At 39.5% G+C, this 25009-nt stretch overlaps 3 protein-coding genes across 3 annotated transcripts; all 3 read right to left on the bottom strand.

Moving 5' to 3' along the window:
• Nucleotides 1–395: 395 nt before the first annotated feature.
• LOC138885690 (uncharacterized) lies at nt 396–3766 on the bottom strand. Its single transcript, XM_070166667.1, has 8 exons — nt 3382–3766; nt 2554–2918; nt 2213–2469; nt 2016–2146; nt 1462–1574; nt 1108–1399; nt 985–988; nt 396–852 (listed from the first exon to the last, which is right to left on the bottom strand). Exons 1-8 carry the CDS (start codon nt 3764–3766, stop codon nt 396–398), a joined length of 2004 nt encoding a protein of 667 aa, XP_070022768.1.
• Nucleotides 3767–12971: 9205 nt separating this feature from the next.
• Nucleotides 12972–13499, bottom strand: LOC138885689 (uncharacterized). The gene has a single exon (XM_070166666.1). It carries the CDS (start codon nt 13497–13499, stop codon nt 12972–12974), a length of 528 nt encoding a protein of 175 aa, XP_070022767.1.
• A 2451-nt stretch (nt 13500–15950) lies between these two features.
• LOC104227412 (uncharacterized) lies at nt 15951–16388 on the bottom strand. Its single transcript, XM_070166665.1, has one exon. It carries the CDS (start codon nt 16386–16388, stop codon nt 15951–15953), a length of 438 nt encoding a protein of 145 aa, XP_070022766.1.
• Between the last annotated feature and the right edge of the window lie 8621 nt (nt 16389–25009).

The raw sequence follows: 25009 nt of genomic DNA, 5'->3' as shown, positions 1-25009 counted from the left end.
TCGATCTCCCTGTGTATCATGTCGTGAAATATGGTGGTCATCGCCCTCATGTAAGTTGCCCCAGCATTCTTCAAACCAAAAGGCATTACCCGATAACAGTATGTTCCTCATGGCGTGATGAATGCTATCTTTTCTGCATCTTCCTCATCCATCAAGATCTGGTGATATCCCGCATAACAATCCACAAAAGACCTAATCTCATGCTTGACATAATTATCGATCAGAATGTGAATGTTCGTTAATGGAAAATCATCATTTGGGCTTGCTTTGTTAAGATCACAGTAATCAACACAGACCCTGGTCTTACCATCCTTCTTTGGTACTAGCACAACATTGGCTAACCAAGCGGGATATCGAGTGACCTGAATGACCTTTGCAGTAAGCTGCTTTGTGATTTATTCTTTGATCTTCACACTCATATCAGTCTTGAACTTTTGCAACTTTTGCTTAACAAGAGGGAATTCTGGATCAGTTGGCAATCTATGAACTACCAGATCAGTGCTCAGGCCCGGCATATCGTCATATGACCAGGCAAAGACATCTTTGTACTCAAACAATGTCTTGATTATTTTCTCCTTAACTTGCGGCTCTAAATGCACACTTATATTGGTTTCCCTAACATTATCCTGGTCCCCTAAATTGATCGTTTTAGTTTCACTCATATTAGGCTTTCGTTTTTCTACAAATTGTTTTAGCTCTTTACCAATTTCCTCAAATGTTGATTCTTCATCATATTCTATTTCATCATCATAGTCTACTTCTTGGATTATTATTTCAGAATTAGATTGGCTTTTAAGACTCGGCTGAAAATTCTTCATGCATGTCATGTCATTGTAACCAACATAAAAAGAACTGTACAAAAGAAAAAGAACAAAATAAAACACTATTAAGAATACCGGAAAACGGGAAGTTGCATTTCATTGAAAATAAAAGGATAGAAGGGTTTGAACATCAAAACAAGTAAAAACTAAAACTCTGGATTACAACCCTGTAATAACCCAGATAACAGAAAGGAAAATGAAGCAAACTACCAAAACTCCTTCCTGGTGGGGAGAAGAGTAGCTTCTCAATTGCTAAGCTTCACGTTTGGGCCAACGAACTGCACACCTGCTTTACTAGAGCCTTCACCAACTTCTACCATACTGACCTCATCAAATAGACTTTGGAACCTCTTGATCAACTCTTCATCAACATCGACCATAGGTTTTGGGATGGAGGAGGTTGGAGGTTTTTCGGCCCCTGGCTTGACAAAAGACTTAGAGATGTGCAGGACAGGCTTGGGGTGTGACCATACCTTCTGTTTTAGATTTTTAACTCTTTTCACGTCCTTCTCTGTGGGCATGAATCCCAGACCAAATGTACCCGGATTCCCATTGGGGCGCACTGGATGCACAATACCCTACAAAGATGAGCCAGACCCTTGCCCGACACAAAACCATTCTTCAATATTTAATTCTCTACCATGACAGACGCAGAGGATAGCTTAGGACCCAGAATGCATTTTCCTTCAGGAATCTTCTCAACAGACACTGTTTCGAAAGTTTGATAGACCCAAGGTCCCTTATCATCTTCAACTTCAATAAACGGAATAGTTGTGTCATTACAAGCTGATAGGTCCTCATCACCGTGCACAACTATTTCCTACCTGTCCCACTCGAACTTCACCATTTGGTGGAGAGAAGACGGGACCACCTTAGTAGCATGTATCTAGGGCCTGCCTAACAGCAAATTGTAGGAGACAACCACATCTAATACTTTGAATTCCATGGTGAACTCAACTCGCCTTATCGACAATTCGAGCATTATATCTCCAATAGAATTTTTACCTCCCCCATTAAAGCCTCGAACACACACACACACACTGTTTAAGTGGATTCTTTCGGTGCCAATCTTCTATTTTTGTAGAGTAGACAGGGGACAAATATTCGCACTACAGCCATTGTCAACCAAAACCCTTGAGACAACAGAATCTTTGCACTTCACCGTGAGATAAAGAGCTCAGTTGTGTTCTGTACCCTCCATAGGAAGTTTATCATCTGAGAAAGTGATCCTCTTTACTTCGAAGATCTTGCTAGCTATATTTTCCAAGTGATTCACTGTGATATTATCAGGAACATGTGCCTCATTCAAAATCTTCATCAAGACCCTGCGATGTTCATCTGAATGTATCAGCAAAGACAAAAGAGAAATCTGAGCTGGTGTTTTCCTTAACTGCTCCAAAATGGAATAATCTTGCACTTTCATCTTTTTTAGGAACTCCTCAGCCTCTTTTTCAGTGACCGATTTCTTTATTGGCATTTGTCTATCTTTGAATGGCTTGGCTTTCCTTAATTCTTCTGGGGTGAAACATCTCCCAGAACGAGTCAATCCTCCAGTTGCATTAACTTCTTCCTCTATTTCTTTTCCTTTGTATGACACTATCACTTGTTTGTTATTCCATAGAATAGCTTTGGCATCAACCACTGGCAGCTACGTTACTGGTTTAATGATGATAGGGGTAATAGGAGCCCCCTTCACAACTATGACAGGCTTTCTTGGAATCTCTGGCACTACCACTTCTGATCTTTCTGGACTTGCCCCAATATCTTTCGAAGGCCCTTTCACAACCAACACCGGTGGCTTCAAATTGAGCGAGCTCGACTTTTCTGTCGCCCCTTCAACTGTCAAGGGCTTTGCTTTGGTAGAGTTTGGAGTTTTAACCAAATTACTTTCACTGGCCCGAATCATCATGACGGACTTAGAAGACTTCTTGGGCTCCCAATCCTTGTGAACTATTTCAATCATATGTGTCTCTACATGGGTTGGCAAAGGGTTTTGGTTGATGTTTGGTGTGTTTAGGCTTTGGAATACAATTTGGTTTGTATTAATGAGCTCCTGGATGGCCCTTTTCAAATGCCAGCACTTCTCTATGTCATGCCCTGGAGCATCAGAACAATAGGCGCATCTTAGGTAATAATCGAGGTTCTTGGGGGGGGGATTTGGTGTCTTTAACTCAATTGGCCTCAAGATGTCCAACTGCCTTAACCTTTGAAACATACTAGCATAGGACTCTCCAAGCGGGGTAAAGGTTTATTTCTGCTGCTGCCTCTCTTTTCTATACTCCGGCCTTGATCGAAAATTTGAACCATTGGGGTTTTGGTAGGGTTGTGGAGGTGGATAGGTATTTTGTGGAGCTAGGTAGGTATTCTGTGAGGCTGGGGCACACCATTGTGGGTAAGGAGGGGGTTGAGCATATGACTGTGCATGATGAACAAGGTATTAGGATGGCCTAGCTGAGTATTTGGGGGTTTTGCAGGGAAAAGTAATGTTGGGGTGGATTATATGGAGCTTGGGCGTAGGTTTGAGGTTGGGGTCGAGGATGGGTGTACTGATGAGGTGAACCCCTCTGGCCATGCCATGGTCCAAATACAACCGTAGCGACATCGTCCTTCTTCTTCTTGCCTAGCAAACTTCCAGTACCATTCTGGATTGCCTGGGTGGTTGCTTTTATAGCAGAATAACTCATGATCTTACTCGACTTGAGCCCCTCTTCCACCATTTCTCCCATCTTCACCACATCATTGAAAGACTTACCAATGGATGAGATCAAGTGGCCATAGTATGTGGGCTCCAGGGCTTGAAGAAAGTATTTAACCATCTCGTCTTCTTCCATCGGAGGATTGACTCGTGCAGCTTGCTCCCTCCATCGGAACCCATATTCTTTAAAGCTTTCACTAGGTTTCTTTTCCACGTTAGTCAGAGATAGTCGGTCTGGAATAATGTCCATATTGTACTAGAAGTGACGGGCGAAGGCCTGAACCATATCATCCCAGGTGTACCACCTGCTAGCGTCCTGGTGGGTGTACCATTCTAAAGCTGCCTCACTCAGACTCTAGCTGTATGCCATCAGTAATTCATCTTTTCCCCCGACGCCTCTCATTTTACTGCAATAACCCCTTAGATGAGCTACATGATCCCCATGTCTATCATACAAGTCAAACTTGGGCATCTTGAACCCGACAGGCAGTTGGACATCGGGGAACAAACACAAATCCTTATAGGCCACACTCACCTGGTTTCCCAACCCTTGCATATTTCTCAATGATTGCTCCAAACTCTTTACCTTCCTGAACATCTCCTCTTGCTCTACGTTCTTAGGTGGTTCGTCAGTTTCAACATGAGGCTCAAATTGGAGAGTGTAAGAGTAAGGATCTGGGACTTTGAAGGTGGGCTTCGGTGCATAGTAGTGGGTATCTGGAGCGGGGAATGCGGGCTCACTAGAGGATCAATGGAGGGTAGCTTGTGGAGGGGGTGCAAAAATAGGAGTAGATGTCAGAGCAGGGTACGAGGTTGTTTTGGCTAGTAGAGCATGAAAAGTTTGGGCCGAAGTGCCGGGGTAGTTGTGGTAAGGGGTAAAGCCAGGTGCGTGTTGTGGGGAAAGATCAATGGTATTGGGCATCTGGGGTTGAGAGAGTGGTGGAATGGAAGCAGGGTTTTCTGTGTAGTTGGTAGGGAATGAGGGTGGAGGGTGTCCCTTAATCCAAGCCTGATACATTTCCGCCATCTGATGCTTCAACCTTCGGACCTCCTCTTGTAGTTCTGATTCCGACTCAACAATCTCCCTTGGTAGGTCTACAACTACAGTGTTTGTTTCCTTGCTATCCATGACTGTTTGACGCTTTGATCGGGTGTTATAAGAATGACTTGCCAGGATGTCAACAAACTAACCACTTTCCTGTTATTAAATAAAGATAACAAAGGACAACAACACAAAACCACCATGTTAGCGTTAGGGCATCTATCAAATAATAATATCAGATTACGTGCAATGCACCTAGCAACAATTAACGGTTCTAAAATGGCTTTGAGGGTCGCAGGGTCGTATGGCATCCTCCCAATTTGCTAATTTCGATCATTCCTTCTCTTTTTTTACCAACACCTCTTATCACTCTTTTTTTTCTTTCTTCTCTTTTTTTTTTGAACCAAAAATGATTTGATCGAACCCCCTGTAGGTTGCCTACGTATCATGTCCCTCATGAATCAAATCAAGCGTAGTTCTGGAAGAGTGATAGAAAATAAACTAAAAATAAAATCTTTTTGGGATTTTTCATTTAAAATTTTCTATATTAAAATACAATGGGAAGTATGATAATGAAAGACATGATATACTCGACTACACTATGACAAACTCTGACACTACCTAAAGGACTCGATAATCCTAGACAAGACATGAAAGTAAAAGACAACATGAAACTATCTCAAAACATCTAAATAGAATGACTCCTCAAGATGCTCCTGAATGCGACGGCTCTGGCTGGGACGGGTCTGATGAAGGTCCGAATGGACTTGTCAATCCTGCCGAAGCTAAGCTTTGTATTATGCCCCACAAGAACACCTCGAAGCTGAGAATGAGAATCCTAGAATGCGTGCCTGCATCTGGAAGGCTGACTCTAGTAAGGTACTCACGGTGCTGACCTATGTTTTCTACCAACCCTGCCAACTATGATCTCAATGACTGAAGTGTAGCTCGAACCCCAACCCTTTTTGCTGCATGGGCCTCCTCTTCCTGGGTAAATCGATCCATCAACTATCTAAGTAATATCCGTGAGGTGGCCTCCTCGTCAAATACTCCTCTAACACGTCGAGGCAATGGCTTGCTAACCCCCCGGTGAGTAGATTGTAGCCATATGAAGTACTCATGGGTATACCCAGGTGAATGCGGGTCAACTGCTAAAGTATCTCTACCCATCTTCATTGCATGACGCCAATAGGTCTGGATGTCGACCTCCCTGTGAGGCATAATGTCAAATTCCCTAGTGAAGTCACGAGAATCAGGAATGTAAGGGACTTCTTGTCTCCTCCCTAACTGACACATCACTCTAGCAGGGGTGTATGATCTAGTACACCAAAGTCCAATCAGTACCAAGAAGTCTTGCACGCGAGATCCTGCTAAGATCACGTCCAAATAAATCCATAGGTATGACCACAAAATCTTCTCTTTAGTCAAGGATCCTAAATAATCAACCTAAGCCTGAACTCCGAGTGGTAAGAAAAACTTATCGAATGTCATTTTATGCTCGATGCACTTCACTCGATCTCTCAAACAACAGTCAATCACATATTTCTCAAACATGGTGGCAGGATGTAAGTGTTCCATCATCCACAGCTGTAGCAACAAGTTGCTTCCCTCAAAGAACCTCCCACCTTCTCGAATCCTGGTCAAAGCACGATAGATCTCTGCCAAAATTGTCGGAACCAAGGTGACTTTACTACTGTGTTTATCATGGAAAAGTGCAAAGGTTATTGACCCCAGACACGTGCTAATATGTCTACCCTCCAAAGGAAATACCATGAGACCCAACAATGCAATAGCAAAGACCATAGGATGCCTCTTCTTCCAAGAATCATATGATATGGAAAATTCATCTGTGAAAGTCTCATACCCAGTAGGACGAGCAAATCTCTCGAATAAAAAGTCCAAAGGTACCCAAGATTGATCTAAATATCCCATGTGATTTTCTAAATCCATCCCTATGATCTAAAGAAACTTGGTGCTTGAATGAGCCCTTGTGTAAATCAAATCCTTGTCTAGGCATGGCAGGTGAGTTAACCCGGCTATCTTAGCTAAGGTGGGTGTCATCTCAAGATCCCCAAATTTGAATACCATTCCCTGTGGGTCCCAAAATGTCAACATTGCTTCTGCAAGGTCGGGATAGGGGATGTTGTCCATCAAAGAAATAAGAGTCCCTAATTTACCCATCAGATCACGCTGCTCAAGTAATGTGAACATGTTCCACCATTTTACTAGCCTTCTAGGGACTTTGACCACTATTGATACTCTAGCATTGGTAAGTGGATCCATACCTGAATGGGGAAAAGATGGTTAATGACTCAAGACATTATGTGACACCACAACATTTCCTAGGGGACGTTTGGGCTATTTTTGCAAAATGGCCCAAGGGGCCGAAAGTGGCTAAAAGTTCCAACTCAAGAAAGGTGACCTCAAAGGCATGGGAATACCTTACTAAATCTTATATGGATTCAAACTCCCAATAATCATGACCCAAAATTAATCTGCAGAAATGACCCGTTTTGCAAAACGCCCGATATGGCCAGAAGTGGCTAAAGATGCAAACTTGAAAAGGACGGACCTTAAAATAATATGACACCTAGTTGTGGACTCAAGATCCTAAGACATGAGCTATTGAACCACTTTTGCGAAAATGACCCCATTTTGCAAGAATGACCGATGTGGCCGAAAGTGGCTAGAAATGCAAGATTTGGCTAAGACCCCGCAAAACCAAGAACTTAAGATACTAGGAAGACCGGAATCTATGTGGGTTTCCTACGTATCACGTCTCGGAAGATGAGACATGGGAGAAAGCCTTTAAAAATGCAACTAATTTGGAAAACCCCCTTTTTTTTGTCTTTTTGAGAAATGATGGAACATGTAAAATCTTTTTGGATTTTCTTTTTCTCCCTTTTTTGAATTTTTTGGAAAATGATAAAAGATGTAAAATCTTTTTCATTTTTTTTTTGAATATTTGAAAAATTATGAAAGAAAAATGCGAGTGGGTCCTAATTGCTTCATTTTATACTTCACCCTCAAATATTGTTGGTCCGCCAAATGACCCTTTTACCCCTAAAGAAATGCAGCATGTAGCACATAAGGATGATTAAATGTCTTTTTGGGCCATAAGCCCATTTTGACATAATTTGGATAGGCCTCCTACAACGGGACACGGTGCCTGGGACCGAACCCTGCTAGGTTTAAATGATATGATGCAAATAAGCATTACCTAAATGCTAACCTACGGTTTGGGTTCACTAGACAAGGCGATTCGGGGCGGCACGTGGTCGATGGCGGCTGCTCTAACTGTCCGCCCACTCCACGCTCCGACGCCACCCCCCTAAAGACACGAGTGACTCACAAAAAGGCCGTGTACGCTCATACGTACTCCAAAAAACTTGTTGCATAAAGAAGACCCGAGGTTATGCAAATGATGACAGTTATAAAGCAATAAACACATAAAAATGAAAACGGTAAACAAATAAGCAACTAGCAAATAATAAGACGACATAAACAAAATAAAAATCAAATAAAGCAAACAAAATACATAAAAACCTCAACCGAATATGCTAAAAAGCCAACAAGATCAAATACTAGCTCGAACCTGCAAGCCCCCAGCCGAGTCGCCAGTGATGTCACACCCCTTTCTCAAACAAACCTCACTTAACACTCTTAAAATAAATAAAATATTTAGTAATACTTGAAAAGGGTTTTCAATTTGAAAAGTGACAAAATTGTGTTCAAAGGAAATAACTTAGAGTCGCCACCTGACATTTGATTTCGGTGTGCCAGGTCACCGTTTTTCTTAAAATGATTTTTCCTTTTAAAAAATTTTAGACTCTAAAAGCAAGTCCGCACCAGAGATTAAGAAAGAGGGTTCATTTGACTCGGGGAGAAGGTGTTAAGCATTCCCTGAGTCCCGTAATTAGTACGGTTACGCACTCAATCAAGTTGGCTTTTAAGACATTCAAATTGAGGTAATAACACCCAAAAAGAAAATAAACAATCAAAAGAGGCTCGAGGTCGTCCCCACCTAATAAAATAAAAATAGAATACTACGAGTTCTAATATCGATCTCCAAGTACAAATACTTCGGGGCATACCCCGGAATAAAATATATACAAATCCTTCGGGGGATTCCCTGGATAATTTGATTAAGGGGGGACCTCTAGCCTCAGAAAGAAGCTATAACACGAACATCCTAAAGGTTTGCCTACCCAAATGTGATTGGCCTAAGCATGCTCCTAGCGGACAGTATAATAAAGGTAAAATAAATAAAACTAAAAGAAAAATAAAATTTAATTTCATGCTCATCTCTTTTAATTCTTTACCTTTTATATATTTAGTCCGAGCCTAATCCTAAAGTATGCATGTGAAATAAATACTAATAGGCTTGGTCTTTCCTTGACACTCCCATGGCAAATGAATCATTCAAGCAGATATTGACCAATCAAAAGAAATAAGCATCCAAAAAAAAATATATAAGCTAGGAAAGACACGCATAACAGTTAAAAGAAATAAATAGTGGATCCAAATATGATAAGAGCCCCCTAAAATCCCCCTTTAACCATGTCAATTTCCAAGAACAAGCAACTAGCAGAACCTTAAACTATGGCTCATGTGAAAATATGCTTAATATCTAATGATGCTACCAAAATCTAAAGAACCAGTGATCCAATCAAAGCCAACAATTAATCTGATAATGACTCAAATCAAAATAAATGCAATTTGATGTCAACGACAGTTCAACAAACAACAGGGGTGCGAACTCACTTAATAGCAAACTAACATAAGAAACAACCATTTATAGCTCACGAAGAGGTGAACATGAAATCAACTTAATTGATCAAATTTGGCCTAGCCTGAGTATATGAAGATAACAAAGACCAACTAACATTTTGTTCTGTTTAAACATTCTGGAAAATAATATGCTCTCAACAGTCTCTTACCAAATTTGACAATTGACATACTTAATCTCAACTGACATGGCATATATACTTGAGGATATTTCAAGATGTTCAAAACCTCTCCATTTTTATTACATTAAAGAAATTAAATTTCATTTAGCAATTCAAGTTTCACGTTACGATTTTATCTATATTAAAACTAATCTAAAATTCTAGCACTATCAGGGAGTTTAAACTTTCATTACTCGACGATGTTAAATTTCTCGAGTTAATATTGAGACACAAGAAAAACTGAAAGTGTTGCACTGGGCTGCCAAGCACACTTAATTAGCAAAAGTGGTAGTTTAATTGGAGAAGCCCATCACATCTAACTTGAAATACTCCAACAGATTCTAATTAGAATAACTCAAAAAAAATACTAAAGAATTCACACATATTTCGGTGTAAAAGAATGATTCCTCAAAATCAGTTTAACAAATCTTGGTCAAACTACTTTCTCTTAATACTCAATTAGGAACTAAACAAATTACGCATTCCCGAATCCCTTCTAGTTGAGGCTCAAATCATATTCAGACCCAACCAAAAATCAGTGAGATAAGAGAAGAGAGATGGACCTTAAATTACTTTCTAGTTGATGAAATTTCAGCAGCTATAATAACTAAATTGAACAAAGTTGTACAATGAATGAGTCCATGACAGAATATTCAATTGGAACTCCCAAACATAGGCAGCGAAATGCGACCAGATACCCGAACTGCGTTCAACAAACCGCGACGAACTCGAAACCAAACCTCGGATCTTCAAGCGAAACCCATTTTTTTTAAAAAAACTCAAAAATCGGAATTCCAAGATGAAGAAGACAGAAAGTAACTCTTTTATAGATTTTTTTTCCTGAAATTTATACAAAGCAAAGTCGAAAATTAGCCCAAGAACCCTAGAATCTTTTTTCCGATCTCTCTCTCTGAATCCAAAAAAAAAAAAACAAGACTGACCTCAAAAGCCTCAATATATAGGCCAGCTTCGAAAACCCTAGACTCTCTCCCCAAGAAATATGAAAAACCTCGACGAATTTCCAAGAATCCTCAAAATAAAAATCGGAAAATCTCTTCTATTGGTGACACAAGAGAAATGGAGGGAGTATATCGAGTGCAACTCAATCGTACGCACCCCTTTTTCCTATTTTCACCTAAAAGAGGTAAATCCAAAGATGAAAAATAGGAAGAAAACACGTAAAATCAAATCCTAATGATGAGGAGGGACCATGAGGGGAACATTGCTTACGTGGAAGGAATTTTCCGGTGGGTTTGGAGGTGTTGTAGCGGTGGCAGAGGGGTGGTGCGGCTGGGTAAAATTTTGTAGTGTTAGGGTTGTGTAAAATGTTATAAGGGTGTTTTTATATGGCTTAAATAATTAATTATAGCCATTGGATGGGAAGTAGATGAAGAGCTAGGATTAAACTAACAAAGGAGATGGGTCGGATCGGTTATGGGGCTGGTCACGGGTTAATTGGACGGGTCAGGGGAATTGGGATTGGGCTACCCAGATTTTAGGTCTTTATTTGGTCTTCTTTAAGATACGACTAGCCCTAAAATCCATCAATTTAATAAGCTTAAACCTTTTCTTTATAAAAATAATTTAAAATTAATTCTAACTAATTAAAATAAACTATATCATACTATGACACTATATATATATATATATATCATTTTTATATAAATTATTATATTCAAAAATAAAAGTGAAAATCATGGCAAAAACAAAAGTATATTGCTATAAAAATATTAATAACCTAAACTAAATAGAAATAAGATAAAATATGAAACTACTTTTGTATTTTTTTTCAATGATTATATTAAAATAAAAGTAGGTTAAAAAATAATATATCTTTCAAAATACCTAATATTGAATTAGATAGAAAAGCGAAACTACTTTTTTTTTGTTTGTATTTTTCCCTTTTTTGTGCCTAGAAATAGAATTAAATTTAAAAATAGAGTGAACTAATATAGGAACAAGCTCAAGTAATATTCAAAAAATACTAGGACTATTAAGGGTAATTATAATGCGCGGGTCAAAAATTACATGTCTATAGCAATAAGATGTTCGAACATATAAAAGAGACATGTAAGTAAAGGATAAACCATAAGGCACATTGGGGGTGTAAAGTTAAATCAAGCTTGTAGAGAAAGTGATCTGCGGTCCGCACAATTTAGCATATGGTCGTAGATGGGGACTCGCAGACCGCACATGTTTGTTGTGTGGTTGCAGAAGTGAAGTGCGGTTCGCACAATTTGACTTGGGGCTGCACCTCCGAATCCTAAAAATGCTAACTCGATAGAGATTGACCAATCTACAGCCGCAAGCGGATTTTAGCGATTTGCACAATTTGACGTGCTGCCGCACATTGATGTGTCAAAGTGAGTACTCTCTGATGACAGAAGATTTGCGGATCTGCGGCCGCAAAGGGAATTCTGCGGTCCTCACATTTTAATTTGCGGCCACATATTTCTTCTTCACTGAGTTGCCCAAATTCAACATCTACAGACCGCACAAATTCAAGTACGGCCGTAAATTTCAAAAGTTACATACAAACCAAATTTTTCTACTTAGGTTATTCAATTTCTCACACAATTAGACATGGAAACATTGTAAAAATATGAAATTGTACTGACCCAACCCTATTAGAGCATGTATCAAGTTTACCAATTCAGATCTACCCCACATGGACACACAATTGAACTGTAATAACAAATGGCCTAAGAACTAAAAGTCTGGAAATTATACTAATACAAAACATTTATCATGAAATTGAAACATATCAGATAGAGTGAGTGCAATGAGTGAATGATCAAGGTGGTGGTGTGTGAGGATAGTGAGAAATCTCCAAGAAAATTCAACAGAGCACAATGTTTTTGTTCAAAAAGGGAAAAGTGTAAAATGAGCCTTGTTCCTCTATTTATACCAACTGTTTGATAAGGGGAAGAAGAACGAGTGCGGCCACACATTTTCATGTTTGGTCCGCACTCTATCACCTGGGGCCTCATCTCAGAACTTCATTTGTGGTCCGCATATTTTTAGGTGCGGCTGCAAATTTCACGTGCAGTCGCAGATCGACCGATGCACTGACAAGCTTAAACTTTAGAGAGTTGGTATTTTTGACATCTCAATTGTGTGATCTGCAAGAGAAATATGTGGCCACAATGCTCTTCTACCATGGCACTAACAAATGTGCCATCCGCACAAATTAATTGCGGTCCGTAGTCCTTGGAACACTTAGCCATATTTCTCACACTATTCTTGTAAGTCACGCTCATCTCTACAGCATACTTCAATTTAAGTTAGTACACAAAAAATACCTAACTACAAAAAGAAAAAGGAAAAGAAAATGGGTTGCCTCCCAAGAAGCGCTTGATTTATATCGTGGTACGACACAAAATACCCTCAAGTGAAATGAACGACTGCCACGACATGGCTTTCTCCAACCTTTCTCAAGTAGTGCTTCACCCAGTGCCATTGACTCAGAATACTTCATTGTTTTTGTTCTTTAAGTCTAATGAATCAAAAAGTGTCACACCCACAATTTCAAAGGGACCACTCCATTTAGACTTTAGCTTCCCGGGAAACATCCTCAACCTTGAGTTAAACAACAATATAAAATCACCCACCTTGAACTCTTTGTTCCAAATGTATTTGTCATGAAGACATTTCATATTTTCTTTGTACAAGGACGAAATTGCATAAGCATGGTACCGGAACTCATACAATTCATTCAAGTGTGCAACCCTCAAGTTAGCGGTTACATCCCAATCAAGATTCAACTTCTTTAGGGCCCACATGGCCTTGTGCTCTAGTTCCACCGGAAGATGACAAGCTTTTCTGAACACCAATTGGTATGGTGAAATGACATTTCTCCCAATTGAGCACCAAATTTGTTTCTTCACATCTATCCAACACTTTGTCCAATCATCAAAAGAATCTCCAATCACCGAGAAGTCATCCATTAAAACTTTAAGGTATTCCTCCTCTATGTCCGTGAAAATAGCCATCATACACCTTTAAAAAGCCATTGATGCTTTGCACAAACCAAACGTGAAAGTACCATAGGGACATGTAAAGGTCGTTTTATCTTGATCTTCTGGAGCAATGAGAATTTGGTTGTAGCCCGAGTACCCACCAAGAAAGCAATAGATAGCACGGCCCGCCAATCTATAGAACATTTGATCTAAGAAAGGAAGTGGAAAGTGATCCTTCCTTATGACTTTGTTGAGCTTTCGATAGTCCATACACACCCTCTAACCGATAACTATCCTTTTAGGAATCAATTCATTCTTGTCATTGATGACCACCGTCATGCCTCCTTTCTGTGGGACACATTGAACCAGAGAAGTCCTTGAACTATAGGAGATGGGGTATACAACCCCGGCATCCAACCACTTGATAATCTTCTTTTTGACAACTTCTTACATAGCCTCATTGAGCCTCCTTTGATGTTCAATAGATGGTTTGGCGCCATCCTCCAATTTGATCTTATGCATGCAAAAGGCGGGGTATATCCCCCGAATATCCTCCAAGGTCCACCGAATAGCCTTCTTCCTAATTTGTAGCACCGCCAATGTGGAATTTACTTGCAAATTAGTCAAACAAGAGGAAAGAATAACTGGTAAAGTAGAATAAGGACCAAGAAATTCATACCGAAGATGTGGAAGCGATGGCTTCAACTCCAAGGTAGGAGGCTCTTTAATAAAAGGCTTTGTAGGAGGAGTTGTCCTATTTTCAAGATCCAAGGACAATTTCTGGGGTGCAAAATTGTATGACCCCATTCCTTGCAAAGAGTTCACATATTTCATGAACCCATCCATCTCATCATCATCAAAGTTGAGCAAGACGACCTCCAATATATCACAAACATTAACTGTGACATTTGTATCATCAATAATAACATCGGTCACCAAGTCCACAAAAGAGTACAACTCATTGCTATTTAGTTGCCGTATGGACTTACATACATGGAATACCACTTTTTCATCACCAACCCGGAAGGTAAGTTCTCCGGCTTGAATATCACAAATAGCGTTCGCCGTAGCAAGGAAAGGTCTCCCAAGAATAATCGACACTTCTTAATCAACCTGACAATCTAGAATGATAAAATCCGCCTGGAGAATGAATTTGTCAACACGAACCAAGACATCTTCAATCACTCCCAAGGGCCTCTTCATAGTACGATCGACCATTTGCAATCTCATAGAGGTGGGTCTTGGTTACCCAATTCCCAAAGTCTTGAAAATCGAATAGGGCATCAAATTGATACTTGCCCCAAGATCACAAGGAGCTTTAGTAAACTCGGCACTTCCAATTGTACAAGGAATCATGAAAGCACCGGGATCCTCAAACTTAGGATCCATTGAAGGCACAATTGCACTCACTTGGTGAGTGACTTTGATTATTTCACAATTCATTGACCACCTCTTTGTCACAAGATCCTTCATAAACTTTGCATAACTGGGCATTTGTCCCAAAGCTTCAACTAACAACACATTGATTAAGAGATTCTTCATCATTTGAATGAACTTCTTGAATTGGTTCTCACCATTTTGCTTGGCAAGTCTTTGAAGGTATAGAGGTGGAGGCTTAGATAATGGTGCTTTAGCCTTTTGCACTACCAGCTCCGGTATGTCAATAATGTGTTCCCTGAATGGGTTCACTTCCTTTTGAGTCTCTTACACACTATCATCAATATCAGTCCGACCTTTATCATTACATTGCACCACATTGTTCGGGATCTCTTCTTCTTGCATCACTTGATCATCATCAATAAGTTGCCTATGACTTGAGGTGGGTGCATTCCTACCTCTTCCACTTTTTGTGGTAACAACCATTGCATGTCCTGTGTTGTTTCCACACTTTGAGTTTACTACCATATTACTTGGTAGTACCCCCTTAGGACGAGAATTTAGAGCTTGAGAGATTTGCCCTATTTGAACTTCTAGGTTGCGAATTGATGGGTTGTGTGAGGCAAGTTGGGTATCCGAATCAACATTCTTTTCTGTCTTTTGCTTGAACATATTTTCAATACGCCCCATCTCATTGTTTGAAGAACTTGAACAATGGGAAGGATAAGGAGGTGGGTTGCTTGATTGTTGATACATTGGAGGCATTTGAAAACCCGACAATTTTCGGGGTGCAAAATTGTACTACCCCATTCCTTGCAAAGAGTTCACATATTTCATGAACCCATCCATCTCGTCATCATCAATGTTGAGCAAGACGACCTCCAATATATCACCAACATTAACTGTAGCACTTGTATCATCAATAATAACATCGGTCACCAAGTCCACAAAAGAGTACACCTCATTGCTATTTAGTTGACGTATGGACTTATATACATGGAATACCACTTTTTCATCACCAACCCGGAAGGTAAATTCTCCATCTTTAATATCACAAATAGCGTTCGCCGTAGCAAGGAAAGGTCTCCCAAGAATAATCGGCACTTCTTAATCAACCTGACAATCTAGAATGACAAAATCCGCCTGGAGAATGAATTTATCAGCACGAACCAAGAATTCTTCAATCACTCCCAAGGGCCTCTTCATAGTACGATCGACCATTTGCAATCTCATAGAGGTGGGTCTTGGTTGCCCAATTCCCAAAGTCTTGAAAATCGAATAGGGCATCAAATTGATACTTACCCCAAGATCACAAGGAGCTTTAGCAAACTCGGCACTTCCAATTGTATAAGGAATCATGAAAGCACCGGGATCCTCAAACTTAAGATCCATTGAAGGCACAATTGCACTCACTTGATGAGTGAATTTGATTATTTCACAATTCATTGAACACTTCTTTGTCACAAGATCCTTCATAAACTTTGCATAACCGGACATTTGTCCCAAAGCTTCAACTAACAACACATTGATTGAGAGATTCTTCATCATTTGAATGAACTTCTCTAATTGGTTCTCACCATTTTTGCTTGGCAAGTCTTTGAAGGTATAGAGGTGGAGGCTTATATAATGGTGCCTTAGCCTTTTGCACTACCAGCTCCGGTATGTCAATAATGTGTTCCCTGGATGGGTTCACTTCCTCTTGAGTCTCTTACACACTATCATCAATATCAGTCCGACCTTCATCATTAGATTGCGCCACATTGTTCGGGATCTCTTCTTCTTGCATCACTTGATCATCATCAATAAGTTGCCTATGACTTGAGGTGGGTGCATTCCCACCTCTTCCACTTCTTGTGGTAACAACCATGGCATGTCCTGTGTTGTTTCCACCCTTTGAGTTTACTACCGTGTTACTTGGTAGTGCCCCCTTAGGACGAGAATTTAGAGCTTGAGAGATTTGCCCTATTTGAACTTCTAGGTTGTGAACTGATGTGTTGTGTGAGGCAAGTTGGGTATCCGAATCAACATTCTTTTCTGTCATTTTCTTGAACATATTTTCAATACGCCCCATCTCATTATTTGAAGAACTTGAACCATGGGAAGGATAAGGAGGTGGGTTGCTTGGTTGTTGATACATTAGAGGCATTTGAAAACCTGACCCCCGGTGCCTTTATTGTTGTTCCATCCCCATTGATTGTTACCTCCCCAATTTCCTTGGTTGTTTCCACTCCAATTTCCTTGATTGTTGTTTTTATGCCAATTCCCGTGAATGTTGCCACCACTCCAATTTCCTTGATTGTTAGAATTCTAATTGCCTTGATTGTTTTGAGGTTTCCATTATTGTTGGCTTGGGCCTTGGAAATTGTTTCTTTGCCCTTGAAAATTATTCACATATTGCACTTCTTCTTCTTGTTCATTATTGGAACCATCTTGCTCAAAACCACTATCTTCTTGCACATAGTTCTCCACTCGAGTTTGCACTTGTGGACCCTTGGCCCTCTTCTTGTTCACCATCATGTTCACCCCTTCAATGGAATTGACTTGCTTAGGAGATTGCACTTGACTAAGTTGAGACTTTTCTAGTTGATTCATGGTAGTAGTCAATTTGAAAATGGCTTGCCCATGGTCATGCAATTATTTATGAAGGTGGATCATATTCGGATCACCTTGTGGAACATTGGCCTGGGATTGCCAAGCTGATGACAGTTTCGCCATCTCATCCAAAATCTCACATGCCTCCTCATAAGGCGTAGTCATAAAGTTCCCACCGGCAAGTTGATTCACTACAAACTTGGTTGGCTATGTTAATCCCATGATAAAAAGTTTGTTGAATCATGTATTCTGTCATATCTTTGTTGGGATATTCCTTAACCATTGTTCTATAGCGCTCCCATATCTCGTGTAGTGGTTCATTCGGATCTCGCTTGAACACCAAAATCTCATCTCGAAGTGTAGCCATCTGTTCGGGAGAGAAGAACTTAGCAATGAACTTTTACGCCAATTCATCCCAAGTGTGAATTGAATGGTTCGACAATCATTCCAACCAATCTAAAGCTTTCCCCATAGAGAGAAGGGAAAAAGCCTTAGCCTCAATGCATCCTCGGAGACATTTGTTTGCTTGCTCCCCATCCACAAACCCCTTCAAATATTTATAAGCATTTTGTGTTGGAGCACCGGTGAAGAATCCCTGTTGCTCAAGCAAAGTGAGCTTCACATTGGTTATTTGGAAGTTGCCCACCCAAATACGGGGAGGGACTATTGTACTAGCATATCCTTCATTGGGTAATACCTGGTGTGGAGATGCTCGCTGTGGAGGTGGGGTGGAGCGGGGACATTGTCATGAAGCACTCAACCTCTTCTATTCGCTTGAGGTTCAAGAGGTACCTCCTCAACTTGCTCATCCTCGCCGTCCACATCCCCCAAAGGCACATTTCTGAGATCATTATTTGCCACCATGGTTGTACCTAAAAAATTTCACACAAGTTAGTAACACATAAGGAAAAGAAGATATTCAAAAAACAAACCCAAATATATAGCTAACACCGTTTTAACTCCCCGACAACGGTGTCAAAAATTGATCCACGTCTAATCTGCACTGAATAGTGAGTGGAAGTAGGTGGAAGAATATTACCCAACAAGAGTGGGGGTTGATTTCCATAGGGAGTTACAATGGGTGATAGGAGTATACACTTGATGAGAGTGAATGGACTAACTAAATTTTCACATCCACAGAAGGTTTTGATTACTAGTTCTACTATTACTCTAACAATTATAAACTAAGAAAATACTAAGAAAGGAAACTAGAAACGAATGATTATTTTTGGTGTTTTTACAATTAGTTAAAAGGCCTAGGGATATGACCATGACCTAGGTGTTCGCCTAATGTGTTAAATGCATTAATACATGTTGCTGATTGGGGTGTATTATAGCTCTCAACTATACGTTACCCACTCAATACCTCTCGGTCAAAGAGTGAATTTGCTCACAATTTGACTTTCTCAAGTTCAAATGGGTATCAAACAAAATAGTTGATATGAGCTCAAGATGGGTTCTCACGCTATCTCTAGTGTGAACCTTACTTAGTCTAATCAAACTCTCAATTAACCCAATATCTTGTTATCCAAGTTATCCTAGACTATGCCCCTCTTTCTCAAGTAGAGACTAAGTCAAAAAGGCATGAACCAATGTTTGCAGCCATTAATTCTAAAATTGAAGCATAAACCAAGCTAAATAATCAGCACACAATTACAAACAAGCATTAAATTAAGTACCCATAAGCTTTATACTAGGGTTGGGTCACAACCCTAGTACAAAATCTAGCTACTCATAGTGGGGATTGTATAAAATAAAGAAGAAATACTAATTAAACTCATATTCAAAGATTGAAATGACAAAATATAATGTTTAAACATTAAAATAGTCACAAACATCCTAAAATGGCAAAATGTAACAGCTACAGCTGCTTAAACATCAAAACTTAACCTAAAAATGTGAAACTTGTCTATTTATAGTGGCCCAAAATTCACTGACAAAAATGCCCCTCGGGAGGTTCTACGGCCGCATAATTCCATGTGCGGTCCGCAGTTTCTCCAGTTGAGGTGTTCAGATTTTGCAGTCGTACATTTCTGGGTTGCGACTACAAAGTATCTTCTATGGTTTCACAATTCTTGTGTGGTCCGCCCTTCAGTGGGGCTTCCGGACTTGATCTTTTTCACACTCTTTGAACTTTGAGTCATTTGTAAATGCAGGCCCTGTTTTGCGGCCGCACAATTCATGTGTGGTCCGCACATTAGCCAAAGTTTTGCTGGGTGCTTTTACTTGGTTTGCAACAACAAATGGAGTTCTGCGGTCCGCACTTTCTTCTACGGCTATAGAAACCCTTCTACAGATCGCACTTCTTTAATTTTGCGCCCTTTATTTCTTTGTGATTCGGAACACTCCTTATTGAGTCGGATTTCATCATGGGCGACCAAACTTCCGACATTCCTATAATTTGCACAATTTCATTAGTTTCGGGAACGTAAATCAATATTTTCGGACTAAAACAAAAGCAAAAAGGTGCTAATAAGTAGTCAAGATCCCTGTTATCAATTTTTCACAACCTGCCCACTTACTCTAACACAGATGCCAAAAACCGTACATTTTCTTTGCAAATCATGTGTCCTCACACCAAATATATATAGTAGTTCCACACATAATAAAGTTCAAGAACAAATAGGAAGTCTAGATAGAAATAATTCACTCACTCTCAGAATTAAAGTTCACGTGCCACAGATGATGTACCATAGACTTGCTCGTAGTGTAATACTCTACTAATTGAGATCATTCAGTCAAAAATTAAGTAGGAATTTATTTGGTTGTAATGTAAGCTAGGGGACGGGTAGGATACAATTTGGACAGAGTGACTACACCTCCCTAGCCACTTTAATACATATACATTAACAACTCAAATCCCACACTTATGTTGAACTAAATCTCCACCTTTACAACCTAATAACACCAAGCTCCCAATTTTTTTAAGCACAAATAAGATGAGAACTACCACTAACAAGGAATCAATTTTTTCTTAATACATACACAAACTCATTTTTTTCTTTTCAAAGTTGTGATTTTTTTTAAGAAACTTCATTTTCTTCTTTCTTTCAATTCCTTACAGGTGGCTCTTATAATTTTCAAACAGTTCACCTTTGTTTTTCCAATTTTTCTCAGTTCCACTCAAAATCCAACTATACCTCCACTTAGATTTTAACAAGATCATAGCAAATTCAAGTGCTCACAAGAGGTGAAAGGTTCAAACAGATAGTCAATTCAAACAAATGGGCCAGACTTGTAGTGTGGTTGCCAAAGAAAATAGGATTACATACTCAAAAGGGCTAATTAGGATACACAACAATTAGGCGAGTCATAGGCATATATCTGGCTCAACAAAAAAAATTCTATATCAGTTCATAGACCGAACAAGACTTCTATTTCTCATTGCAAACACAATGGGCAAGTTCTAGACATTAACTGACATGCACAAAATATCAACAACAATCTCACACACACATTGGCACATAACCCACTTAGGATCGGATCTATCTCGACTCTCCAATCAAGGCATTCATAGTCGAGATCAAACATATTAAGTCACTTATCCATGAGTCAAGAATTGAGCCTAGGCGTCACAACTAAGGCATTCACCACTCTCAAGAATACGCATTCAAGGAAAATTGCTCCCAACTAGCACAATGACCCAGGAATTTTTTTCCTACAAAAAGAAAAAGCTAACTACATCTGGTTCAAGTAAAACCCTTGGAAAAGAACCGCGACACAAAGAAAAACCAAGGAAAAACTATTACACTACCTAAGAAAATAAAACAAAATTAAAAGATTTTTTTTCTTCGACTTTGATCCCTCAATAAGACAGTAGAGGAAATCAATCGTTAGAAAAAGTCAAATATTTTTTATTTATTCAAATGTTCCTAACTGAGAAAAAAACACATATATATACATAATTACATCCCCCACCCCACATTTTAAATTGTGGCTTGTCCCCATTTCAAACAAATTAAAAGCAATAGATAAAATGGAACTACCCTGAATCATCTATTCTGGGTCTGAATCAAAGTCGGGATCCACGTTGCACACCCGACACAGTGCACATATCCATGCTGAAAGTTTCTTTTCTGCCTTCTTCAGGTACACCCCACACTTGTCATGATTACCCTCTCCAGCTCACTCTTTTAGGGCCTTTGCCTTGACTTCAGAGTGTGCATTCGAATCGTCTCTAGGTGCACCTATGGCCTCCTTTATTTTGAACACCACCCTTCTTCCCCCACTCTTAGCATGAGTTGCCTTTCCCGAATATTTAATACAGCTTTTCCTGTAGCCAAGTGTTACACCCCATATTTTCGTACGTAGAAGTATGCTATAAGTAAATACATATAAGCTCGGAAATGAGATGTTACATCCCACATTTTCGTACGTTAAATTTCGTTGTAAGTTAATCGATGTAACATCGGGAATGAGATTATTTGGAGGATATAAGTATTATGCTATTTCAAATGAGTGATAAGTAAATTCGTGAAGGTGAGAGGTTAAGAGAATCGAATAAAGTGAGTTTCGTCGAAGTTTGTCAATTTGGGATAAATTACGGTCTGAGCTATAATACCTGACATTTATGGACTAGTGCCATACAAGTTACCACATGGCCATGATAGTAAGGTGTCTAAGGTGTGTTAAAAGTAAGTAGCATTTTATATAGTTTGAGATAATTCTTAATGGATCTTATCCCCTAACATGGCAGCAAGCTTAGCCTAATTAAGTAACTTTTACTCAACAAATAGGTGTCACATTTAGAGAAATTCTTGGCTAAGTCATCACCTAAGTGGGGCCCACACCCACTAAGGTAAAAGACTTTCCAAAATAACAAAAAGTGATGCTAATATCTAGTCTTCATAGAAACATAATTTGTTCGAGAGATGCTTACATTTAATCTACATGGCAATGTAAGTTATTTCATACAAAGAGAGATATCATTCTGGTAACGTATTTGCTTCAACATTTCACACGAAAACTATTTAACACAATAGCAATAGAATTTTTTTAATTCTAAGGGAGTAAGGTGAAATCTTTCTCAAGAATATCATACAGATTCTCCCCTACTTCGATCCGCCATTACATATTTTTTCACAATTGACGTATGTTAGAGGGATTGTCAAGAGAATCGGCTCATGTATGTTAAGTCTAAGCCCTTCTTTTATTTTGGCATGATCTCGTAATTACATGTGTTTGATAACTAGGCATAAAGAGAAGTTCATACTCCTGAATTCATATACATTATCCTAGTCTCATAAGTTACAGTATTCTCCCTTATCGGGACTTTATATTCAATTGAGTATTGTCTTCTTCTAGTCAAGAGAGTGGAGGATCTATATATATACAACGTTACAGTATTTTTACCACCATCGAGCTATAATCGGTGGGCAAACCCCTATTGGGCAACCTCTGATCAGATAGTAAGTTATATACCTAGCCGACTGTGGCCGAGCACCTTTGAACGAGCCCAGAATGGTCGAGATATAGAGACTAGCATGGCCGAGAGCTTATGAGTGAGCCTACTCTGGTGGAGCAGTACACATTCCGAGCCTTGTAGAGCCGGACATTTATTTTACTTACTATATTGAGAGAGTTGAGTCAGTATCAGCTGGTAAGTATATCTCCAGATCATCTTTGACTCCCAGTTACTTTTAGTTATTATATTATCAATTCAGTTTTAGATTTCAGTTATTTTATTTCCTTATATACTCAGTACATTATTTCGTACTGACGTCCCTTTTGCTAGGGATGCTGCATTTCATATGTGTAGGTTCAGACAGACAGATGAGTAGACCTCCTTAGTAGGTGTTGCCCGAGATCAGCTTTATTGGTAAGCTCCACGTCCTTCGGAGTTGCCGGGTCTAGAGTTTTGTGTACATCTTGTGTATATATGCATATAGGTTATGGGTAGGTTGGGGCCATATTTCGATCACAGTACATCCGTCAGTAGAGGCTTATAAACATATCTGGGCTTGTATGCCTTGTATGTATATTTTGTTGGTTTGTCAGTTGTAGTAGATATGACGACTTTGTCGGCCCAGCTTTATATTGATGTTTAGTCAGTGTTAGTTTCTGTTCAGTTTTATATTTTGCTACAAAAATTGTCTTGCAATATGGCCCCATAGCCAAATATATCACATTATATGTTTAAAGTCATTTAGTCGCAAGTTGGTACGCAAGGATAGATAAGGCACCGGTGCCGGTCTCGCGCCCCAAGTTTGGGGCATAACACCAAGAAACGTCTCCCTAAAATTAGAGGGACTTCTTTATTCTCTTCCATGTTCACCACGATGAAGTATACCGGAAAAGAGCATTTGTCCACCCGAACTAGCACATCTTCCACTATTCCTTCAGATATGATTGTGGTCTGATCCGCCAGCTACAAGGACATATGTATAGATCTGATTTCTCCAATCTCTTCCTCCAATTTTCTAAAAATAGATAAAGGCATAAGATTAATAGAAGCACTTGAATCATACAAAGTTTTTTCAAATTTAGTACTCCTAAAGAGCAAGGTATAGTGAAACTCCCTGGATATCCACACTTTCAAGGGAGCTTATTTTGTAGAATAGCACTACAATGCTCTGTGAGCTTGACAACCGATGTCTCTTTCACTTTCCGCTTGTTGGACAAGATCTCCTTTAGGAACTTGACATATGGTGGCATTTGAGAGAGTACCTCTGTGAAAGGTAGATTAACATGCACCTGCTTGAGAACTTCTAGAAAATGCATAAATTGTTTGTCCATCTTTTCTCTTTTTTCCTTTTAGGGAAAGATAAAGCAGGCATATATTTACTATATTCAGTCTCGTCAATACTTATTTATTTGTCTTTCTTCGTCCTCGTTGGAACTTTAGATTTGTTCTTCTTCTTCAGGCCATCCTCTTGCTCTACCCTCACTTCACTCCTACGATGCTCATCACTTTTCTACTCCCCTTCAGTCTTAACTTTATTTCAAATCAACTCATCATTTTGTGTTACCATGGGGTCCTGTAATACATTACCATTCCTCAAAGACACTACATTTATTGTTTCCTTTAGATTCCTTTCGGTATCCGCATGAAGGGTTCTTGGAGACCTCTCGGATAACAAACTAGCAATCTGCCCCACCTATCTCTCTAAGTTTCGAATAGTTGCACCATGAATTTCAAAAATTTCATATGTCTTAATAATGAAAGCCTTCATTAAATCTTCCATGCTAGGCTGATTAGACTATGGGGATTGGTATTACTGCCTACACTACTTTTGAAATCCTTGAGCTCCTTGTCCCAGGGGTATCAGATTATTCTGTCGCCATGAGTTCAAACTACCACTTGGAAAACTCCACGAAAAACTTGGGTACCTATGTCCTATGGAGTTAAAATTATCTCCACTTTGATAGTTTCCTCTGTCAAAGCTTCCCACAGTATTTAAAACTTCATCTATAGCTGAGGACTGACACTCATACATTGGTTGACTCATTCCACAAAAATCACAAACTGATGGTGGCTGGCTCTGGACCTTTGCTAAGGTCAACTTTCCTATCTCCTTGGCTTGCACTAATGTGTTAGATTCCACCTGGTGAACCCCAATAGATTTCTTCTGTCA

This window comes from Nicotiana sylvestris, chromosome 2 (genome assembly GCF_000393655.2).
Source record: "Nicotiana sylvestris chromosome 2, ASM39365v2, whole genome shotgun sequence".
NCBI classification, from domain to species: domain Eukaryota; kingdom Viridiplantae; phylum Streptophyta; class Magnoliopsida; order Solanales; family Solanaceae; genus Nicotiana; species Nicotiana sylvestris.
This window is presented reverse-complemented; position numbering and strand designations above follow the sequence as displayed.

Coding starts and splice junctions, on each gene's coding strand:
- LOC138885690 (XM_070166667.1), bottom strand. CDS start 3,766: ATGGACATTATTCCAGACCGACTATCTCTGACTAACGTGGAAAAGAAA. Junction 2,147..2,212: donor GATTATTCCATTTTGGAGCA/GTTAAGGAAAAC, acceptor TGAACATCGCAG/GGTCTTGATGAAGATTTTGA. Junction 1,400..1,461: donor TATCCTCTGCGTCTGTCATG/GTAGAGAATTAA, acceptor TCATCTTTGTAG/GGTATTGTGCATCCAGTGCG.
- LOC138885689 (XM_070166666.1), bottom strand. CDS start 13,499: ATGGCTATTTTCACGGACATAGAGGAGGAATACCTTAAAGTTTTAATG.
- LOC104227412 (XM_070166665.1), bottom strand. CDS start 16,388: ATGAAGAATCTCTCAATCAATGTGTTGTTAGTTGAAGCTTTGGGACAA.